Here is an 18,997-nt window from a genome sequence, read left to right on the forward strand (position 1 = left end):
GTATTTACTTCAAAACGGCCATCCTAATGACCAATGTCATGTACAATTAATCTCTGGAATGAATTTATTAATCAGAAGATCCAAAGAATAGATGTCTGTTAATAGCATAAATCTGGGACTGTGACATTGTATCTTTCCCTGAGCCTGCAAGTGGTTTTTACTGCCTTAGGAAGAATAGGAAAATTTGTGGAAAATTTGAATAATTTGTACCTTTTAAGCAAATCTCTTGTTTTTGGAGAATCTTTTTGCTTAACAACTCTTCTTGTGATTTTGTAAAGTAGCTTAAACTGTATAGATTTTTGTTGTGATTATCTGGCATCTTGATTAAGAGCTCAGGGATAGCTGGAGAATCAAATATAGCACATTGTTTTATTTTAAGCTGTTTTTATTGATTACTCTGTCGTCTTGATTGGCCTGGATCGAGCTTTTTGAACATTGGCATGTTTCCTTAATTTTATGCCACCCCAAAGCACTTTATAGCCAACAAAGTACTTTTGAAGTTGTCATAGTAAATTTGCACAATCAGCAATAATTAATAATGATAAACCTATTTTTCAAAACAATTTTTTTGTTAAATGTGGGATAAATTTTGACTAGGACCGGGGATGACACTCTTGCTTATCTTCAAAATGGCACCTTGGGAATACTTTATGTCTACCTGAAAGAGCAAACAGGGATTCCTTTAAAAAATGGTACCGATGCAACATCATGTCACAAATGCAGTAAATACACTATCAACTGAGCCACAACTATACTGGATTATACTAATCCTCGGCCTATGCTTTCTTCAATGAGATATTTGCGATCCTTTGACTGAAAAGTTAGGAAACAACGATTAAACCTGGATTTCTTTTTAGTTAACACATGATGAGATAATCAAGAAAGATGCTATATTGTTGTGTAAAAACATAAGTTTATTAATGCCAACAGTCAATGGGCCCAACCTTACCAATGTGGATCAAATCCATGCTACAAAATTGACTCAATATCCTCTGCGCAACTAGTGGCGGGCAATAAATATGGCCCATGCCAAGTTCATATCTTTTATGTTTTACTTAACTGCAATAATTTTGAGCTAGAGACATTCTACCTGTTGAAACTTTGACCCATGTTTATCTCTCCCCTCTTTCACCTCAATACTCTCTACTGGAAAAGTAATCAGTTATTTATTAGACGACAACAATTATCTTTAGGTAGTCAGGCAAATAATGGTAACAGGATGTGTAGGAAAGAATTGCAGATGCTGGTTTAAATCGAATGTAGACACAAAATGCTGGAGTAACTCAGCGGGACAGGCAGCATCTCTGGAGAGAAGGAATGGGTGACGTTTCGGGTCGAGACCCTTCTCCAGACTGATATCGGGAGTGGGCGGTACAAAGATTGAATGTAGTCGGAGAAAGTAATACTGGTGGGAGAACTGGGGAGGGGATGGAGAGAGAGCAAAAGCAATGGTGACACCGTGTGCATTTAGTAGAGCCACCGTCTCTGTGCCAGAGACCCAGGCTCAATTTTGTCCAAGGGTGGAGTTTACACATTCTTCCTGTGTCTGTGTGGTTTGCTTCCAGGTATGCTCGTTTCCTCCCATATCTCAAAGACATGCAGTTTGATAGGTTAATTGCATGGAGCTTAATATCCATGTAACTAATGGATATGTGGAGATGTAGTTTGGAAGGACCACTGTTTTGTGGTTGAATCCAGGCCAAAAAATGAGTGTAGTCGTGAAGGTGCTATTTCAGGATCCTGCACAAATGCAGAAAAAGCTTTCCATAAAAATATCCTTGCTCAAGGTCCAAATGTCTATGCACAAGCAGCAAAGGTGCATGAAGACTCTGGTCACCAGATTTGCCTCACTCTTACGTCTTTGTTGACAGAATGTGCGCTGGTTATCAAAAACGGACATGAGTCATTCTTTCCCTATTCACAATTTGTAGAGTCTGTTATCTCTTATCAAACATCTACTGATACCATTTCCTCTGCAATATACCATTAGTTGTAAATGTCTCTCCTATTTTAAGATAGATCACTTTTTCTTTTCCACACCAACCAAAAATATTCAGGCAAATCTTTCTTGTGAAATGTGGCACGCAATCCAAGGAAAGTGACAGATTAGATTAAAAATGAACTTGATTGTGTATAGAGAACAGTTCGCAGGGGCTTTCATGACTGGTGGATTTATGCAGTAAAATTTCACAGGGGTCTGTGCTGCAACGTCACTAATTGCGATGCTTATCCATGATTTGAACTTAAATGTAAGGGCCATAATGAAATTATTTGCTGATGATAGCAAAATTGATGGCCTGATTAGTCACGAGATTGATCAATCTGAGTTGTAGACTGCAAGAAATTGTCAAAGGCTTAGGTAGATGGGCACAATTGTGGAGGATAGGATTTAAACTAGAATAGTGTGAGAATGCGTTTGGGGAGGACAAACAAGCCAAGGACATGCACATTATATGTTAGATGTAAAATGTGAAAAGAAACTTTGGGGGTGCATGTCTACTATTCCCTGCACAACTATACTAGGTGTCCAGGATAAGATGAAAGTCAAAAAATTACTATGAATGCTGAAAACCTAAAATAAAAAAGAAACATACTGGAAACACTAGGTTCAGTAGCATCTGTGGAGAGAGAAGGGTCGAGGAAGCTGTTTTCCAGCTCTGATGAAGGTAGATAAGTGTGGTATGGTATTGGATTCTTAACTTTATCAGCCAAAAATAGTGTAGAAACGCATGGAGGAAATGCTGAAATTGTATAAAGCAATATTTAGATACCAGCTAGAGATCTCTGCACAGTTGTATTCTCCACATAATGGAAAAGTATGATAGCACTAGAGAGAGTGCGCAATAGATTTGACGATCTTGCTAGGGCTGAAGAGTTTTGGTTATGTGCGTTATGTACAGAGGTTGGTGGACCAGCGTTGTCTTATTGGAACAAAGGTGGTAGTGGGCAGTCTTAATTGAAATGTATAAACCATTGAAAGGCTTGGATAGTTGAACATGAAGTGCCTAATTTCTTGTGGAAGTCAATAACTGTGGGACATTGATTTTAGCTGGTGAAAGATTTAATGGAGATTTGAGCAATCTCTTTCTCACCAAATAGTAGTGGATTGCCTGAGACTGATGCAGTAGAAGTAATTCTCATTGCCAATATAAAAAAACTTTGAACTTGAAGAGACTCTGAACCAAAAGATGGGAATCAAGATTAACAAAATAGTTCCTTTCTTTGGCTGGGGACTCAGAATGTCCCCATCTTGTACTGTAAATTTAATTCTAGAATACGGGAACTAGGGATGGAGAAATTGTCTGTCTGCAAGCCTATTATTCAAGCCTATTTAGGAATCATTGTTACTGGATGCACAACAAAACCATAATTGTTTTATGATTTATACCAACCGCAGACCCGCAATAATGTTTTCCTTACATCTCTTTACATCTTGTACATTCTGCAATTTCCACAACTTTTACGTGCTGTAACTGATCACCATGGTCATTGTTCAAAAGCATCTTGAGTTTAAAGTTCATATCCTCATAACCAAATCTCCCATCATAGCTTATCTATTACTATTTTTCAGCTTCAGTCTTCTCCAAACAGATATGCCTTGCCCACTATGTACCTCTCACATTGAACATCTATGTCATTCTTCTCTTCCCCACTATATTATTCACTCTACCTTCAAGAACCAATGATCTGTGCTGTCCATTCTGTTAAGCTCCTCAAAGGCTTTCCTTCAAACCCTACTTTTTTGACCGAGCTTCAGTTTACCCCACCTAATATTTCCTCCTCTGGCTCAGAGTCTGTTTGTCTATTTTTTAATTATAGCTCAATGAACACCTGAGTGTGTTTTTCTACATTGAAGTGTTAGATAAATTGTATCTCTTTTGCGTAATGCTTTCATATCTCTCCACCACCTTTTCTATCAGTGAAAGTAAATTGGGAAACTCATTGCCACAGAGGACAGTGGAGGCCGTCAGTGGTTATTTTTAAGGCAGAGATAGACATATTCTTGATTAGAACAGGTGTCAAAGGTTATGGGGGAAAGGCGGGAAAATGGGATTAGGTGGCAGAGATCAGCCATGATTGAATGGCGGAGTAGACAATGGGCCGAATGGCCTAATTCTACTCCTATAATGTGAATGTGAAACCTTTTACCAATAATATATTGTAATATCTGATTAATGCTTAATTATTAAAGAGCAACACAAAACAAGTTAATATTGGAAAAATAAACACACATCTTTGATAATGGCATATTGATACTGGCATGGCATTTCCAAGGGCTGCTTTACTTTTATCTTGTAGGGTATGCTCTTTGATTTCTTTGCAATGTGGTGATGGGCGGATATTTCTGTGATTAGTGAGGCTGTATGTGGTTTGGTACACAGACATTTATGTATGATGTAATGTTGCTTTGTTGTTGGTGTTACTGCTTGGTACAGTGGCTTAGTCTGGCGAGGAGGTGTAACAGCAATCTGAGGTTTCTGGGTGTTCTGCTTGGCTGCTTTTTAATGTTTCTGAGGACTGCACAAATACTGATGGCACCAAATGAAAATTAATAAGATTTTTGTTTCACTCATTTAGGTCATATTCTATAATACACTGTGTTAGTGTTTGTTATATTAGATCAGCTAGTTGAAATCAGCAGTTGATGGCAGGTGATGATGGAACAACAATTCTGGCCAAGAAAAGGAGTAATTGGGGTTCACATAGAATCTCATGAAGCTGATTTTTAAAAATGAATTTGGGTAATGTCATGATCTCCCTTTTAGCACCAATCCTGGATTGGAGAAAAAAAAAAGGATTACTACCAAATGTTTGATAGCCAAGCTGATGACAAATGTATCATGATCTTTTAAATCCATCTCAATTTTTCCCTCTTTCACAATAGTACTCCTAACATAAGAGCAATTAATAAATGACTAAGACTGTGACATTTTGTATCTCAAGAAACAAATGATTGATTGAAAAAAAGCACTGCAGCTTCTCCATTCTTGTAATCATAGTGATGCAGAATGAAGAGGGTTCTTCAGCCTTACAAGACACTTTTAATAATCATTACTCCATGGCTGACTATATTTTAAATTTCAATATCCACCCTGCCTGAAACCTTCAGCACCCATGTCATAATACTGATTTTTATTTCAGATTCACCATGGGTGGGGAAAAAAGTCAGGTACTTGCTATCAAACATGTTTTTGTACTACCCCTGTAAATAGGAACCAAAATGATTCTATAAAACAATACAGTTCCTGTTGTAACCAAATATATATTGCTGCAGTTTTATTTTTATATATTTGTGTTTCTGCAGTCTTCAGAATTCTTTTTTTAAATGTTCAATAAAACTTCACATTTCCAAGTTCTGAGTGCAACTTTTCAGAATACTGGTTTTCTTGATTAAGATTTCATGTTGACAGTTGCCTCTTGTATTCACGTGAGGGCATGCCTTTGATTTTAACCGTAGCTGTTGCATGCTGGACCAATTGGTATAAAGAGAAAGATAAATGTCCGTTTTGTAACAGTAGAGATGCATTTTGTTCCTCACTGGCCTTCTTTACAGAGCTGACCAACACAACTATACGTGAGTAATGGGAGCGGGCGTGGCATGCTGCGCATTGTCCTTGCTACAGGAAATATGTCTCGTATTGTTATGGGTAACATCAAGACTTGTCATCCATCCCAGCACCATAAACATTTTTCCTCCGTATTCAATTTATTATTTAATGATAAACAGTAAAGCAACCAAATGTGGTGGTAAGTCTCGCTTTGCCAAATTTAAAAAAATGAATGCTTAATGATATTGCGAATAAAGAAAAATTAATCAAATAGGGATAGTTATGCTACATGTTTGTACAATGTGAATTGGATATAACGTGATTGATGAATTAGGGAATATCATTCAAAATTTTTAGCTGAATGGGTTATAATGTGATTTTGATTGGGAACCAGAGTTTAGTTTAGTTTATTGTCATTTGTAACGAGGTACAGTGAAAAGCTTTTTGTTGCGTGCTATCCAGTCAACGTATACATGATTACAATCGAGCTGTCCACAGTGTACAGATACAGGATAAGGAAATAAAGTATAGTGCAAGGTAAAATCTAGTAAAGAACCTCTCATAAGTTACTTTGGAAATTGACATGCAGGGTAAAAAGCTGGTCTTTGGAATAGACAAGCAATTGCTTCTATGGACACTTGTACAATAATACTGTTCAACAATGTACTGCACAGTCTGAAGTATTTTAGGTTGCAATAATAAAAATAAACTATTTACTATGCAAAAGGCCTTTATTTTTGAAAATCCTATTGGAAAAATAACTTTGTTATTGTGATCCGAATCTCTGTAGCCCCTAATCACCTTTCCTTCATTAACAAATTTGTTTTTATGATGTAACTTGAGGGTTCTTAGCAACAATCCCATTCTAGCAGGGCAACCTGTACTAAAATTTTGCTTTTGGTCAATCCATATTTTAAAAACATTGACCTGCCCCTGACATGTTGAGCTTGAATGCTGGTCGAGATGGTTGGGCATTCTGTCTTTTATTGCCTCTTCATTTTATGCAGGTGGCCTCGGGTGAGATGATCTAGGTTGACAAAACAGTAATATCACCATAAGACATTGGTGTAGGCTTTGATGTTAGATGTTAATCAAAAGGATTAAATTAGCTAGTACAATACAGCTCTGTGCATACATATGGAAAATAATTTCACTGGTATAAAATGATCACACCAAAGTTGGAATAGTTTGGGGCTGGCCTCTGCTTGCTTTTTGAAAAATATTTTTGAAAGTTAAATTAAACATCTATTTGTCAGCAATGAAACCTAGCATTCAGGAACATGAAAATCATTTCATTTAATACCTCCTTTCATCAGCGATATCTTCAAACATACATATTATTGGATGTTTCAACAATAGTAACTGCTTACTTCAGTGTTAATTACTGATTGGACAATTTGGATGCCAAGTCTTGGTTGTTGGTACTAACCTTTGTTTCCATAGTTTGAGAATGGAGAGCCAGTGAATGATCATTCTTTCTCTTTCCTCTGTTTAGTATCTCCTCTAGTTGTGGTTTATTATTTTAATTAATATTCCAGGTCTTTCAGGGAAGGCTGGATATCCTTGCTGTATCAACAATCCAAGCTTTAACTGCAGTGATGCACAAATCTCCAGCTGCTAAGGTACAGTAGTTGTGATTATTGAAGAGGAAATGCAACAGAACCTTGGATTTGAATGACTTAAATTAGAATTTAACATTTATTTGCTCTTTCCCCCAAATCAATGCACTAATGTTTCTTGGAATTACACCACAAGCTTCATTTACTGGTTGTAATGGTTACAGGGATGGGAGAATGGTAGTTTTGTGCAGCACAGAAGGATTCTGCACTTCTCCGAATTCTGCCCATTTGCCAGAGCTTTGATAGTTATAGTACTGAAAAGTTACATTGGAATTAGATTTCCACGTGACTTCTATAAAAGGACAGCTGAGATTGGGAAATCTGATGTGCGTAGTACTTCATGAGACCATCAAACTGTCTATTGCCCCATGTTTCTGGGTTTTCTGAAAAGGGCACTAAATACCAGGACCCTAGGTAATAACGTAGGTAATATTACCCGAGGTAATAACGGAAAACAGATGGTATATTTTTCTATTAACATAGATGATCTTGTATTCTTTGTTTTTAATTCTGAAATCAGGAAGTATTCAAAGAGCGCATTGGTTACATACAGTTCTATGAGGTTTTGAAGTCCTTGGGCCAGCCATCACGGGACCTGCTGAAGGAGCTAATGAACATGGTGAGGCTTCACTCTCTAATTTTAAAGACTTCTGGCCATTGCATGGGATTAATGCTGATGTGCAAAAGTTTATTTCGTATTGTATAAATATGACCATTTTTGTTAATTTAATTACTGTATCCTCCTAGATTTCAGTTGATGGAGATGGATTGTAGCTAACTCTTCACCTCCTGGTCACTTTTGATCTCTCTTACATTTTTTCGTGTATAACTAAATTGTGAAGTAATTAAACATTTTAAATTTGGATTTTGTGCTATTTTTCTATGACTATCAATGAATCCTCTGTCACTCCAATTCCATGAAGAATTGTACCAGAGTCAGCCTGCGCGCGATAATGCTATTTGGGTGGGTTTAAACTAGATTGGTGGGGGCGGGGGTGGGATCTCGATCTAGTACAGGACAGAGGCAGGTGAGAGATTGGTATGGAGGGTGGTGAGGGAAATGTTAGAGGACGGAATAGGCAGACGAAAGGCAGAGCGAGAAAGGAGGATTGGTTTAAACTGCATGTATTTTAATGCAATAGACCTGATGGGTAAGGCTGATGAGCTTAGGGCATGGATAGGTACGTGCGACCAGGAAGTTGTAGCCATTACTGAAACCTGGTTGAGAGAGGGACAGGACTGGCAGCTCAATGTTCCAGGATACAGGTGCTTTGGGAGAGACGGGATGATGGTAAAAGAGGAGGGGGGGGGGGGGGGTTGCTTTATTGGTTAAGGAGGATGACAGCAGTAGTCAGAGGTGACATTATGAACGGCTTGTCTAGCGAGGTTATATGGTTGGAGCTGAGGAACAAGAAAGGGATGATCACCTTGTTGGGGGATGTACTGCAGACCCCCAAATGGTCAATGGGAATTAGAAGAACAAAGATGCCAGGAGATTGCAGACAGCTGCAAGTCAAATAGGGTTGTTATAGTAGGGAATTTTAACTTTCCCAATATTGACTGGGAAATTCATTGTGTGAAATGTTTAGATGGGGTGCAATTCCGCAAAGGTGTTCTGGAGAGTTTTTTCCAGCAATATGTAGAGGGCACCACTCGAGAGAGAGGGCAACATTTGATCTAGTCGGGAAATTGGGAAGGGCAAGTGAATGAAGTGTTCGTGGAAGAGCCTTTTAGGACCAGTGACCACTGTTCGATTAGGTTTAAGATAGTTATGGATAGGGACAGAGAGGAGAGGACCCACATGTTAAAATGCTAAATTGGGGTAAGGCCAACTTTGACGGTATGAGAGAAAGTCTCGCTCAAGTTGATTGGGGCAGATTGTTTCGGGGGAAAGGAACATCAGCCAAGTGGGATGTTTTTAAAAGTGTGCTGACAAAATCTCAGGACATGCACATCCCTATTAGAGTGAAGGGCAAGGCAGGCAAACGTAAGAAAGCTTGGCTGACAAGAGAAATTGAGGCATTGGTCAGGAATAAGAAGGAAGCATGGGACAGGTATAGGCAGTTGCGATCAAGTGTATCCCTGGAGGAGTTTCAGGAACTAATGAGCAAAGTAAAACAGAAAATCAGAAGGGCAAAAAGGGGCCAGGAGATGGCTCTGGTACATAGTATTAAGAGCAATCCCAAGAGATTTTATAAATACATAAGGGGGAAAAGGGTAACTAGAGAGAGAGAGTGGGACCCCTCAGGAATCAAAGTGATCACCTCTGTGTGGAGCCACAGGAGATGGGCAAGGTTCTCAATGAGTATTTCTAGATATTTACTGAGGAGAAAGACAGGTGGATGGAGGAACTTGGGGCAGTCAATGGAAGTGTCTTGAGAGCAGTCAGTGTTACAGTCGAAGAGGTACTGAAGGTACTATCGTGCAAGAAGGTAGACAAATCTCCAGGACTGATCAGATATATCGGAAGACATTGTGGGAAACTAGAGAGGAAATAGCGGGAGCATGGCTGAAATTTGAGTTGCCTTGAAACACAGGAGAGACTGGGGTGGCTGCAGGGAAAATGTTGGGAACTATAGGCCAGTGAGATTAACATCTGTGGTTGGAAAGTTACCAGGGAGTATTCTGAGGGATAGGATATGCAGTTATTTAGACGAACAAGGGCTGATTAGGGATAGTCAGCATGGTTTTGTACATGGGAGATAGTGTCTTGAGTTTTTTGAAGATGTGACTAAAAAGATCGATGAGGTCAGAGCTGTGGATGTTGTATATATGGACTTCAGCAAAGTGTTCGACAAGGTTCCGCATGGTAGGCTGCTCTGAAAGGTTAGATTGCATGGGATCCAAGGAGAGATAGTTGAATGGATAGAAAATTGGTTTCTTGGAAGAAAGCAGAGGGTGATGGTGGAAGGTTGCTTCTCGGACTGGAGGCCTGTGGCTACTGGCGTACCTCGGGGTTTGGTGCTGGGCCCGTTACTGTTTGTCATCTACATTAATGATTTGGATGAGAACATACATGGAAAGATTAGCAAGTTTACTGATGATACAAAAGTGGGTGGTGTTACAGATAGTGAAAATGGTTGTGAAGAATTGCAGCAGGATCTTGATCGATTGGCCAGGTGGGTTGAGGAATGGGTGATGGAATTTAATACAGAGAAATGTGAGCTGTTGCTTTTTTTGGAAGTCTAACCTGGGCAGGACCTACTCAGTGAATGGTAGGGCTCTGCGGAGTGTTGTAGAGCAGAGGGATTTAGGAGTGCAGGTGCATGGTTCCTTGAAAGTGGAGTCGCAGATGGATAAGGTAGTCAAAAAGGCTTTTGGCATATTGGCCTTCATCAGTCAGAGTATTGAGTATAGAAGTTGGGAAGTCATGTTGCAGTTGTATAAGACATTGGTAAGATCGCATTTAGAGTATTGTGTTCAGTTCTGGGCACTGTGTTATAGGAAAGATGTTATCAAGCTGGAAAGGGTACTGAAAAGATTTACAAGGATTTTGTCAGGACTGGTAAGGTCTGAGCTATAGGGAGAGGTTGAGCAGGCTGGGACTCTATTCCTTGGAGTGCAGGAGGATGAGGGATGATCTTATAGAGGTGTATAAACACAAAGGGTGGTGGATGAATGGGTCGTTGCCAGAGGAGATAGTTAAGGCTGGGACTATCCCAACATTTAAGATTTGGAGGGATAGGGACCAAACATGGGCAGGTGGGACTAGTAGTGTAGCTGGGACATGTTGGCCGGTGTGGGCAAGTTGGGCCGAAGGGCCTGCTTCCACGCTGTATTGCTCTATGACTGAAACTTGCTTGGATTTGAACCAAAGGACCAGACGTCCACTGCGCATTCATCTCCCTTTCCTCCACTTATCCAGATTGATTTGTATATTGAAGTTACTTGCAGCATAAAAGTAAATATCATTGAGCAGATAGGGTGAGAAGTGGATGACAATCCGTCAAGGTGAAAATTGCCATGCATTTATCAATTGCTAAGTTCCTTTGAGTTTACTCTAACATGAGAGCTCTTTTAAGCTGTTATTTTCAATTGTTATTAAATTCAACAAGTTGAACAAATACACTGATCTACATTGGAAATCATATTTAACCCTCAATCAAAAGCCCAGTCTGAATAATGTGGATCCCGTTTAAGAACCTTTTGGATGGCATAGCGGAATCTGGGAAGAGTTGATGAGAATAAAGGAAGAATAAAAAATGTGGTTAATGTAGGATTAGTCTAAATGTGGTCAACAGTTGGTGCAGACATCGTGGGCTAGAGGGCCTGTTTTCATGTTGTATCTTTCTATTCTCTTCTACCAGAGAAGGGAATAGTTGGAATACAACCATGTTTAATCTTGTTTTGATGCCAGTTAATTTTGAATGTTATAGGTTGGTGGTGATAGATTTGCCACCAGTGTTATTCGTATGACAGTGGTTTATAAAACACTAGAAAATGTGGACCCATTGGGCCCAAACCACTCCTGCATTGGTGCAGCACCCTCTCCCCTCTCCCCTCTCCCCTCTCCCCTCTCCCCTCTTCCCTCTCTCCTCTCCCCTCTCCCCTCTCCCCTCTCCCCTCTCCCCTCTCCCCTCTCCCCTCTCCCCTCTCCCCTCTCCCCTCTCCCCTCTCCCACCCACCTCTCCCCCACCCCTCCCCCACCCACCTCTCCCACACCCTTCCCCCCACCCCCACTCCCCCTCACACCCCTCCCCCCACCCCCACTCTCCCCCTCACACCCCTCCCCCACTCTCCCCCTCACACCCCACCTGCCCTCACACCCCCCTCTCCCCCTCACACCCCTCCCCTCCTCTCCCCCTCACACCCCTCCCCCTCGCCTCCCCTCTCTCCCCCCCTTCCCTCCCTCCCCCTCCTCCGCCCACCCCCACCCCACCCCCCCTCCTTCAGTGGTAGAAGGCGTTGGCGCTCCCACTGTTGCTGAGCCGCTGGACTCTGGGCGGCGTGTGTAGGCGCTGAACCGGCCGGGGAGATGAGGGGGGATGGAAGAGCCGAGGGCAGGCCCAGCGAAAGGCCTCGGCCTCCACCGGCCTCACCGCCGCTACTGCTGCTGCCTCCTTTCCCCTTGGCCCACCTCAGGCTCGCGGTTTCCCGGTCACGCCCAGGCCCAGGCTCTGGCTGTTTTCCCCGGCACCAGGCCTGGCTCTCCCGCCGCTTCGGAGCCGGCAAACCCGCCCCCAAGAGACAGGCGGCCGAGCCCTGTTCAACGGGCCCCAACTGCGCGGACACGTTTGTTCTGCGCACGCACGGATGCGGCGACTATCTTGCGTTAGTACCACAAAATGCTGGACAAACAAACAAACAAACAAACAAACGAGAGTTTTGTCATATAGATAATCTCTCAAAGGGGAAATCTCACCCCTGACTTTGCACCTGCACTTCGATAGTTCTTTGTGTAATTTGTATCATTTTCTGCTTATGTCCCCAGGCTGTTGAAGGTGATCATACCTCTGTTGGAATGCTTGGGATCAGCAATGTTCAACCACTTTTACTACTTATCCAGTGGCTCCCAGAGCTGGACTCCTTTGAGCTACAGATCTTTGTTTCCGATTGGTTGAAGAGGATATGCTGCATCAATCGTCAAAGTCGCGCGTTCTGTGTAAATGCCAGCATAGTGAGCCATATCCTTGTGACGTTGAACTGCCACACTAGACTGCAACACACGTGTGCAGAGAATCTGATTGGTCTGTTGGGTGCTTTAGGCAGCCAGTCATTGAGCTCAGGAGAAATCTTGCAGTTGTTGAGGATGTTGAGAACAGATGACACTATACAAGCCCACCCTTACGTAGTTCCAATGACACGTGCAATACTTGGCATAGCCCGGAAACAGGGCTTGGATAATGCACTACAGTACTTTAACCTGTTCCACAGCATGGCAGGAATTATGGTGCCCACTATTCAGCGTTGGCCTGGTTATGGTTTCAGCTTCTATGCGTGGTTGTGTCTTGATCAGGGGCAAGGAGCAAGTGGAATGTTTGGGAAAGGATGCAAGAGGAAACAGCTGTACAGGTAGGAAACAATTGATTCATTCACATTTTTTTTCCTTCAAGATGGAATCGGTTCAAACGTTTACTGTGCAGTTCTAATCCACCAGTAATTGCTGTTTGGACAGGAAACAATTATCATCTGTCCTTTTTCAGAGTCTTGCCAGAATTTAAAATTCAGCCCTAAACAAAGTTGCAAACATTCTGGGAGAAAAATCATAGAACATTTTAAAAAATAATGTTTTTTTAGTTTTCTTTGATAAATTTTGTTTTAAGAATATTTAAGTTGGAGAAAATTTGCTCTGAGACAGCCAACTGCCAGGAAAACAACAAACCAAAGTTGATGATCCGATCTGTTATGCTTGGAATAGTCCAACGGTATATTGATTTTGTACCTGGATGATGATCTGGATTGACTCTTGACTATTATTTCCTTCAGTTGAATTGATTTTCTCTACAACAAATCTGAATCGGGGAGAAAAATGAAAACATTCTGGTCGCATTCAGTTGTGATCTGTATATCTTATTCAATTGTTGCAATTAAACTGGCATCTTAATGTTCACTAGTTTCAGTAACTCCATTGGCCTTCAGCAATTGCAGTTATTTTTTATAAAGTTTTTGGTATTTTAATCAATAACATTTTAATATTGTTTGCATTCTAGAAACTCATTAGGATTTATTTCCCATTCCCTTTAAACTTACCAGCATTCAGTTTCTGCGGTCTTTAAACTCAAAGGGTTCATTAGTCCATTATTTTACTACAGTGTAACATTTAACAAAGAAGTGAAATTAAAGTTTCTTGGGCTATTAATTAGAGCAACAATCAAAGGTCAGGAAAATTTGGCAGTTCCATGCCACAAAGTTTTGAGGGAGACGGATTCTCTGAGTTTTACTGTATGTCATGAAATGTTCCTTGTGTGTCGTAGAATTTGTCGAAATCACTCAAATTCCTGTTGTTCTCATATACATACTGTAATTTATATTGGACATTGTTGCATTTTATATTTATGGAAAAATGAATTATTCAAATGAACATTGTGCATGGCCAAGAATAAAGTTGCCGAAATGTTTCAAGTTTATGCAGTGATTGGTGATAAAAGTTTATAGTTATAAGTAGTGGACTTTATGATAGTGGTAGAAGCATTCACTTAATCTAATTACTTTGTTGCTTTAGTTTCAAGTTTTGCATCATTTATGGATGATTTAGATTAAATTGTAGCATTGGAGGTGCTCTGTGAATTGAGTCTTTTGGAATTCAGCACACATGACCACCATTAACTTTCACCCAGAATGTGTAAATAAAGACTCATTGTTGGTCAGCATCTTTGAAAAGTTCATATTTAGCGTCCAATCCAACTTGGATCGATAAAATGCCAAAAGCTAACACATTCTGAACAAGTATCGCTGCAGGGAAAGGCGGTGGCACGGTCAGGTGGGGTGAATAAACAAAATGGGTAGTTCTGTAAAAGCAGGTGGTTAAATGATAAAAGTGATGATGGATCAAAACAAAAAAGGCAATGGCCATAATATAAGCAAAATTAAAGCTGAATTAAGGGAAGATGTAAAGGAGAATTATAGAAGTTGTAAAAGATGAGAATGGGAATAATGGAATCATTACCAATTGTCTGAGAAAAGGAATACGAGTCACGATCTGTAACTATTGAACTCATTAGTCCAGAAGCTGCAGAGCATTTAATTAAAAGTTTATTCATTAGTAAAGGATGTCAAAGTATACAACAGAATATAGATTAGTTATAAAATTGGATGGAGTGATGGCAGTTGGAATTTAATACAGAGAAGTGCTAGGTAATGTGCTTTGTGAAGTCAAATTCTGATGGATTCCAGTATTTGCAGTTTGTTGTGAAAGGGCACATGTAGTAAATAGTCGTTTCCTGGGATTGGTGATGAACAGAAACCTTGTGGAGCAAGTTCATAGCTTCCTGAAAGTGGCATCACAGGTTGACGGGGAGGTTTGCTTTCATTGGTCAAAGCATTTGATTTTAAGAAAAAAAGCACACAAAGTGCTGAAGCAACTCAGTGGGTCTGGCAGCATCTCTGGAGAAATTGGATAGGTGCAGTTTTGGGTCGGGGCTTCTTCAGAATGATTGTAGCAGAAGGAGGAGAAAGCTGGAAGAGAGGTCAGGGTGGGCAAAATCTGGCAAGTAATGGGTGGATACAGGTGAGGGAGGTCTTTGGTAGATGGTTGGACAAAGGCCAGAGATGAAATGACAAGCGAAATGGGTGCGCATACAGCTGGGGCAAAAGGAAAAGGGGAGGAAAAGAAAGCGGGGTGGGGTGGGGTGGGGTGTGGGAGAAGACGCATGGATGTGTTTATAGGTTAGTTACTTAAAATTGGAGAAGTCAGTGTTCATACCGTTAAGTTGTAAGTTACCCAAGTGGAATATGAGGTGCTCTTCCTCCAGTTTGAGTATTACCTCAGTCTAACAATGGGGGAGGTCCAAGACAAAGGCCAGTATGGGAATTGGAAGGAGAGTTAAAATGATAGCAACTAGGAGATCCAACAGGCCTTGGCGGACCAAGCGCAAGTGTTTGGCAAACTGGACGCCTCGTAAATGGTTCGTCTCACTTATGTAAAGGAGACCACATTGGGAACACTGAATGCAGTAGATGAGGTTAGAGGAAATACATGTGAAGTCCAGATTAAGCCCCTCGACTGTCTCTTTACCTGCACACATGCTGTCTGACCCACTTTATTTCCCCAGCAGCTTTGTGTTGTGTTTGGAAGTAAAATAAAAGTGCAACCATGGAGGGGAGCTTGAATTCTTGTTTGATTAAAAATTAGTAATTATTTAAGTGTAATGATGAAACCTGAGCACAACCTGGCATTTTTATTTTTAAAAGTGATATTGGTGTAATATCCTTTCCCTGAGCAGTAAGATGGCCTTTTCATGCACGTGGTGAATATATTCCCTTGGATTGCTGGGATGTATTGCATTTGTTAAAAGGGAGATATTTGGTTTTGAGCTAAGAATTACTTTAAAGGAGACAGGGCTGATCCTGGTGTGGAGCTAGGATTTAACATTATCATTATATGTGTTGATATTGTTAGCATTTATTTGGAGCCATTCTGTAAGCGGTTGCTGAATTTTACTGTGGTTAGCTAACGGAAGTTTTGTACTGAACTGGAATTTGATTGTGGTCAGTTTATCGGTCTTACCTGCTGTTGAACTGAGAATTTCTGTGCTTTAGATATTGTGGTTGACTACTGTGTTCTGCAATGAAAGACACGGGAGAATTGATGGTATCCTGTGAATGTCCATCCCAGTGGGGGAATCAAAAGTTAATGCCTTGAACTACATAACAGTTGGTTGCCTTTGAAATTCCTGAAATTCTTCAGAAATTCCATTTTGTTTTATTTATAGTATATAGGATTCTGTAATTGTGAGAGAGGTCCACAACTTTCCATGTAATTTGTTGTCTGAAAATACTATCATTAGATTTGTGTAAAACTGTAATAGTTGCTGCATTGGTTAATACAACCAGGCAAAAATATCTCGTTACACTTTTTGATTGTTCACAATCATTCCAAACTTGTTTGGGGCTGGAAAAGCATTTTGAATTAGAGTTAAGGGTTACTGACTTGAATCTCTCCTGATTGTACGGGCAGTGAATCTAGTTTGAAGTCACATTTTAAAAGCACCATATAAAAACCATAATGATTTCAGCATTGAAATATGTCTATGGTTTTGTTTTCAGTCCACGTGGGATATTACTCAGCCAACCTCTGCAGTGGATATTCATTTGGATTTAGTATACTGATCGCTTGCCAAAGCAGCCCTTATATTTCCTAACGTCAGGAGTTAACCTCTGGATACAAGGAACTGCAGATGCTTGTTTACAAAAAAGGACACAGTGCTGTCGTAACTCAGTGGGTCAGGCAGCATCTCTGGAGAACATAGAGAGGTGACGTTTTGCGTTGGGACCTTCAGACTCTCAAAGGTTAATTAAAGTTGCTAAACTCGTAAATCTTTGAAAATAGTCATACATTAAAAAAATTCAATGTTAGACATCTTCATTAATTGTTTTGATCCATCCTGGCAAAGATATAAAAGGTTTGACTCCTAATCCACACCTGTCCCTGACCTCTTTTCTTCAACTTGTTAGCATTAAAAACAAAAAAATGCTGTAAGCACTCAGCAATTCAACCAATAACAGTGGAGAAAAAAAAGGACATTGATGACCATTCATCGATTGGTTCCTGGACTCCTGTATGTGCAGAGTATACTCACAATGGATGGAGAACTGGTCAGTGAAAGGTCTTCAACCAGTAAAGTGAACTATTCCACCCTCTAGGGCAGCACGATGGCGCAGCAATAGATTTGCTGCCTTACGGCACCAGTAGACCTGGATTCGATCTTGACTACGGGTGTTGTCTGTATGGAGTTTGTACGTTCACCCCATGACCACATGGGTTTTCTCTGAGATCTTCCGTTTCCTCCCACATTTCAAAGACGTATAGGTTTGTGGGTTAATTGGCTTGGTTTAAGTGTAAATTGTCCCTAGTGTGTGCAGGATAGTGTAAATGTGTGGGAATTGCTGGTCGGCTGACTTGGTGGGCCAAAGGGCCTGTTTCTGCGCTGTATATCTAAACAAAACTCTACCAGCGCTGCCTGACTCGCTGAGTGTAAATAGTATTTCCTGTTTTATATCAGATTTTCAGCACCCATGGATTTTTGATTTTCAAAACTTGTTAGCACCAAAAATGTGGGGTTCCAGTAGATATCCTGCCACCACAGTTCCTCCTGCCATCACACCCCATTGGGTTCAGATATTTTAAATCAATCCAACAAATTAAGTGTTAATATTACTGAAAAGTCTTCCATTGAAATTGTAGGCTAGATATATCATTATTCTAACATATAATGAACTTTACCGGAAGCTGTAGTATTAATAAATCATAAGCCACATTTAAGTGGATGGCATTATCTTAGTATAAATTAAACCCTCAAATTTTTGATTTGCCAAACTGCAGATTTATATTTGACAGTGTATAAAATTATAGTGTTTATTTTTTCTGGAATTAAAAGTACACAAAGTAGAATTTTTCCACATAAACTGAAAAGAATGTTTAACAGTGCATGCATTCTAGTTTTTTCACAGCCAGTGGGACAGGGTTTGAAGCATTTCTGACCTCCTCGGGAGGGCTGATGGTAGCAGTCTGCACAAAGAAAGAGTACATGACCGTGATGCTGCCTGACCACTGCTTCTGTGATTCCCTTTGGGTAAGAACAAGGATTGAAAGACCTATTGTTAGTAAATATGTTTTATTACATGGACCTTGTGTTCTCTAGCCACAACTCAATTGGCACACATTTTCAGATGTTGGTTTTAAGATGAACTGCCAAACACCTGAGATTCATAATCGGTTTCAACTACATATAACAACCTGTATACTCTATCTTGCAATTGTGTGTTGTTAACATGTATGCACCTAGTGCAGCATTGGGACATTTCAAAACAGTTTTAGTCTGAAAAACTGACAACTGATTTGCAAACAGCAAGGTCCCACAATTAGCATTGTGATTGTAACTGTTTAATTGAAGAATGAAAAGACATCTAAGTCACTGGGGAGAATAGAGTTTTGCCATGGAATACGTTAGCATTTCCTAATGAAATAAGTGGGAGGTACAGATTAATATATTTTTCAAAGTCTGAATTGTTAGCCAGGATCATATCTCTTTGGTGTGGAACTCAAACCCAATACATTCTTAGTTTAGTTTAGAGATGCAGCGTGGAGCCGAACCCTTCTGCCCACCGAGTCCACGAAGACCAAAGATCACACACTAGGGACAATTTACTGAAGTCAATTAAACTACCAAC

General features: G+C 40.4%; 1 protein-coding gene across 3 annotated transcripts in view; it reads left to right on the plus strand.

Moving 5' to 3' along the window:
• The window catches only part of nbeal1 (neurobeachin-like 1), a 184,914-nt gene that overhangs the window by 81,404 nt on the left and 84,513 nt on the right, over positions 1–18,997 (plus strand). For all 3 annotated transcript variants that reach the window (XM_078403600.1, XM_078403601.1, XM_078403602.1), the window contains 4 exons: positions 7,088–7,171; positions 7,689–7,787; positions 12,600–13,180; positions 18,267–18,399. In XM_078403600.1, the coding sequence (XP_078259726.1) occupies positions 7,088–7,171; positions 7,689–7,787; positions 12,600–13,180; positions 18,267–18,399 (897 nt within the window). The remainder of the gene's footprint in view (positions 1–7,087; positions 7,172–7,688; positions 7,788–12,599; positions 13,181–18,266; positions 18,400–18,997) is intronic.

The sequence above is a fragment of the Rhinoraja longicauda genome, chromosome 8, assembly GCF_053455715.1.
Source record: "Rhinoraja longicauda isolate Sanriku21f chromosome 8, sRhiLon1.1, whole genome shotgun sequence".
NCBI lineage: Eukaryota > Metazoa > Chordata > Chondrichthyes > Rajiformes > Arhynchobatidae > Rhinoraja > Rhinoraja longicauda.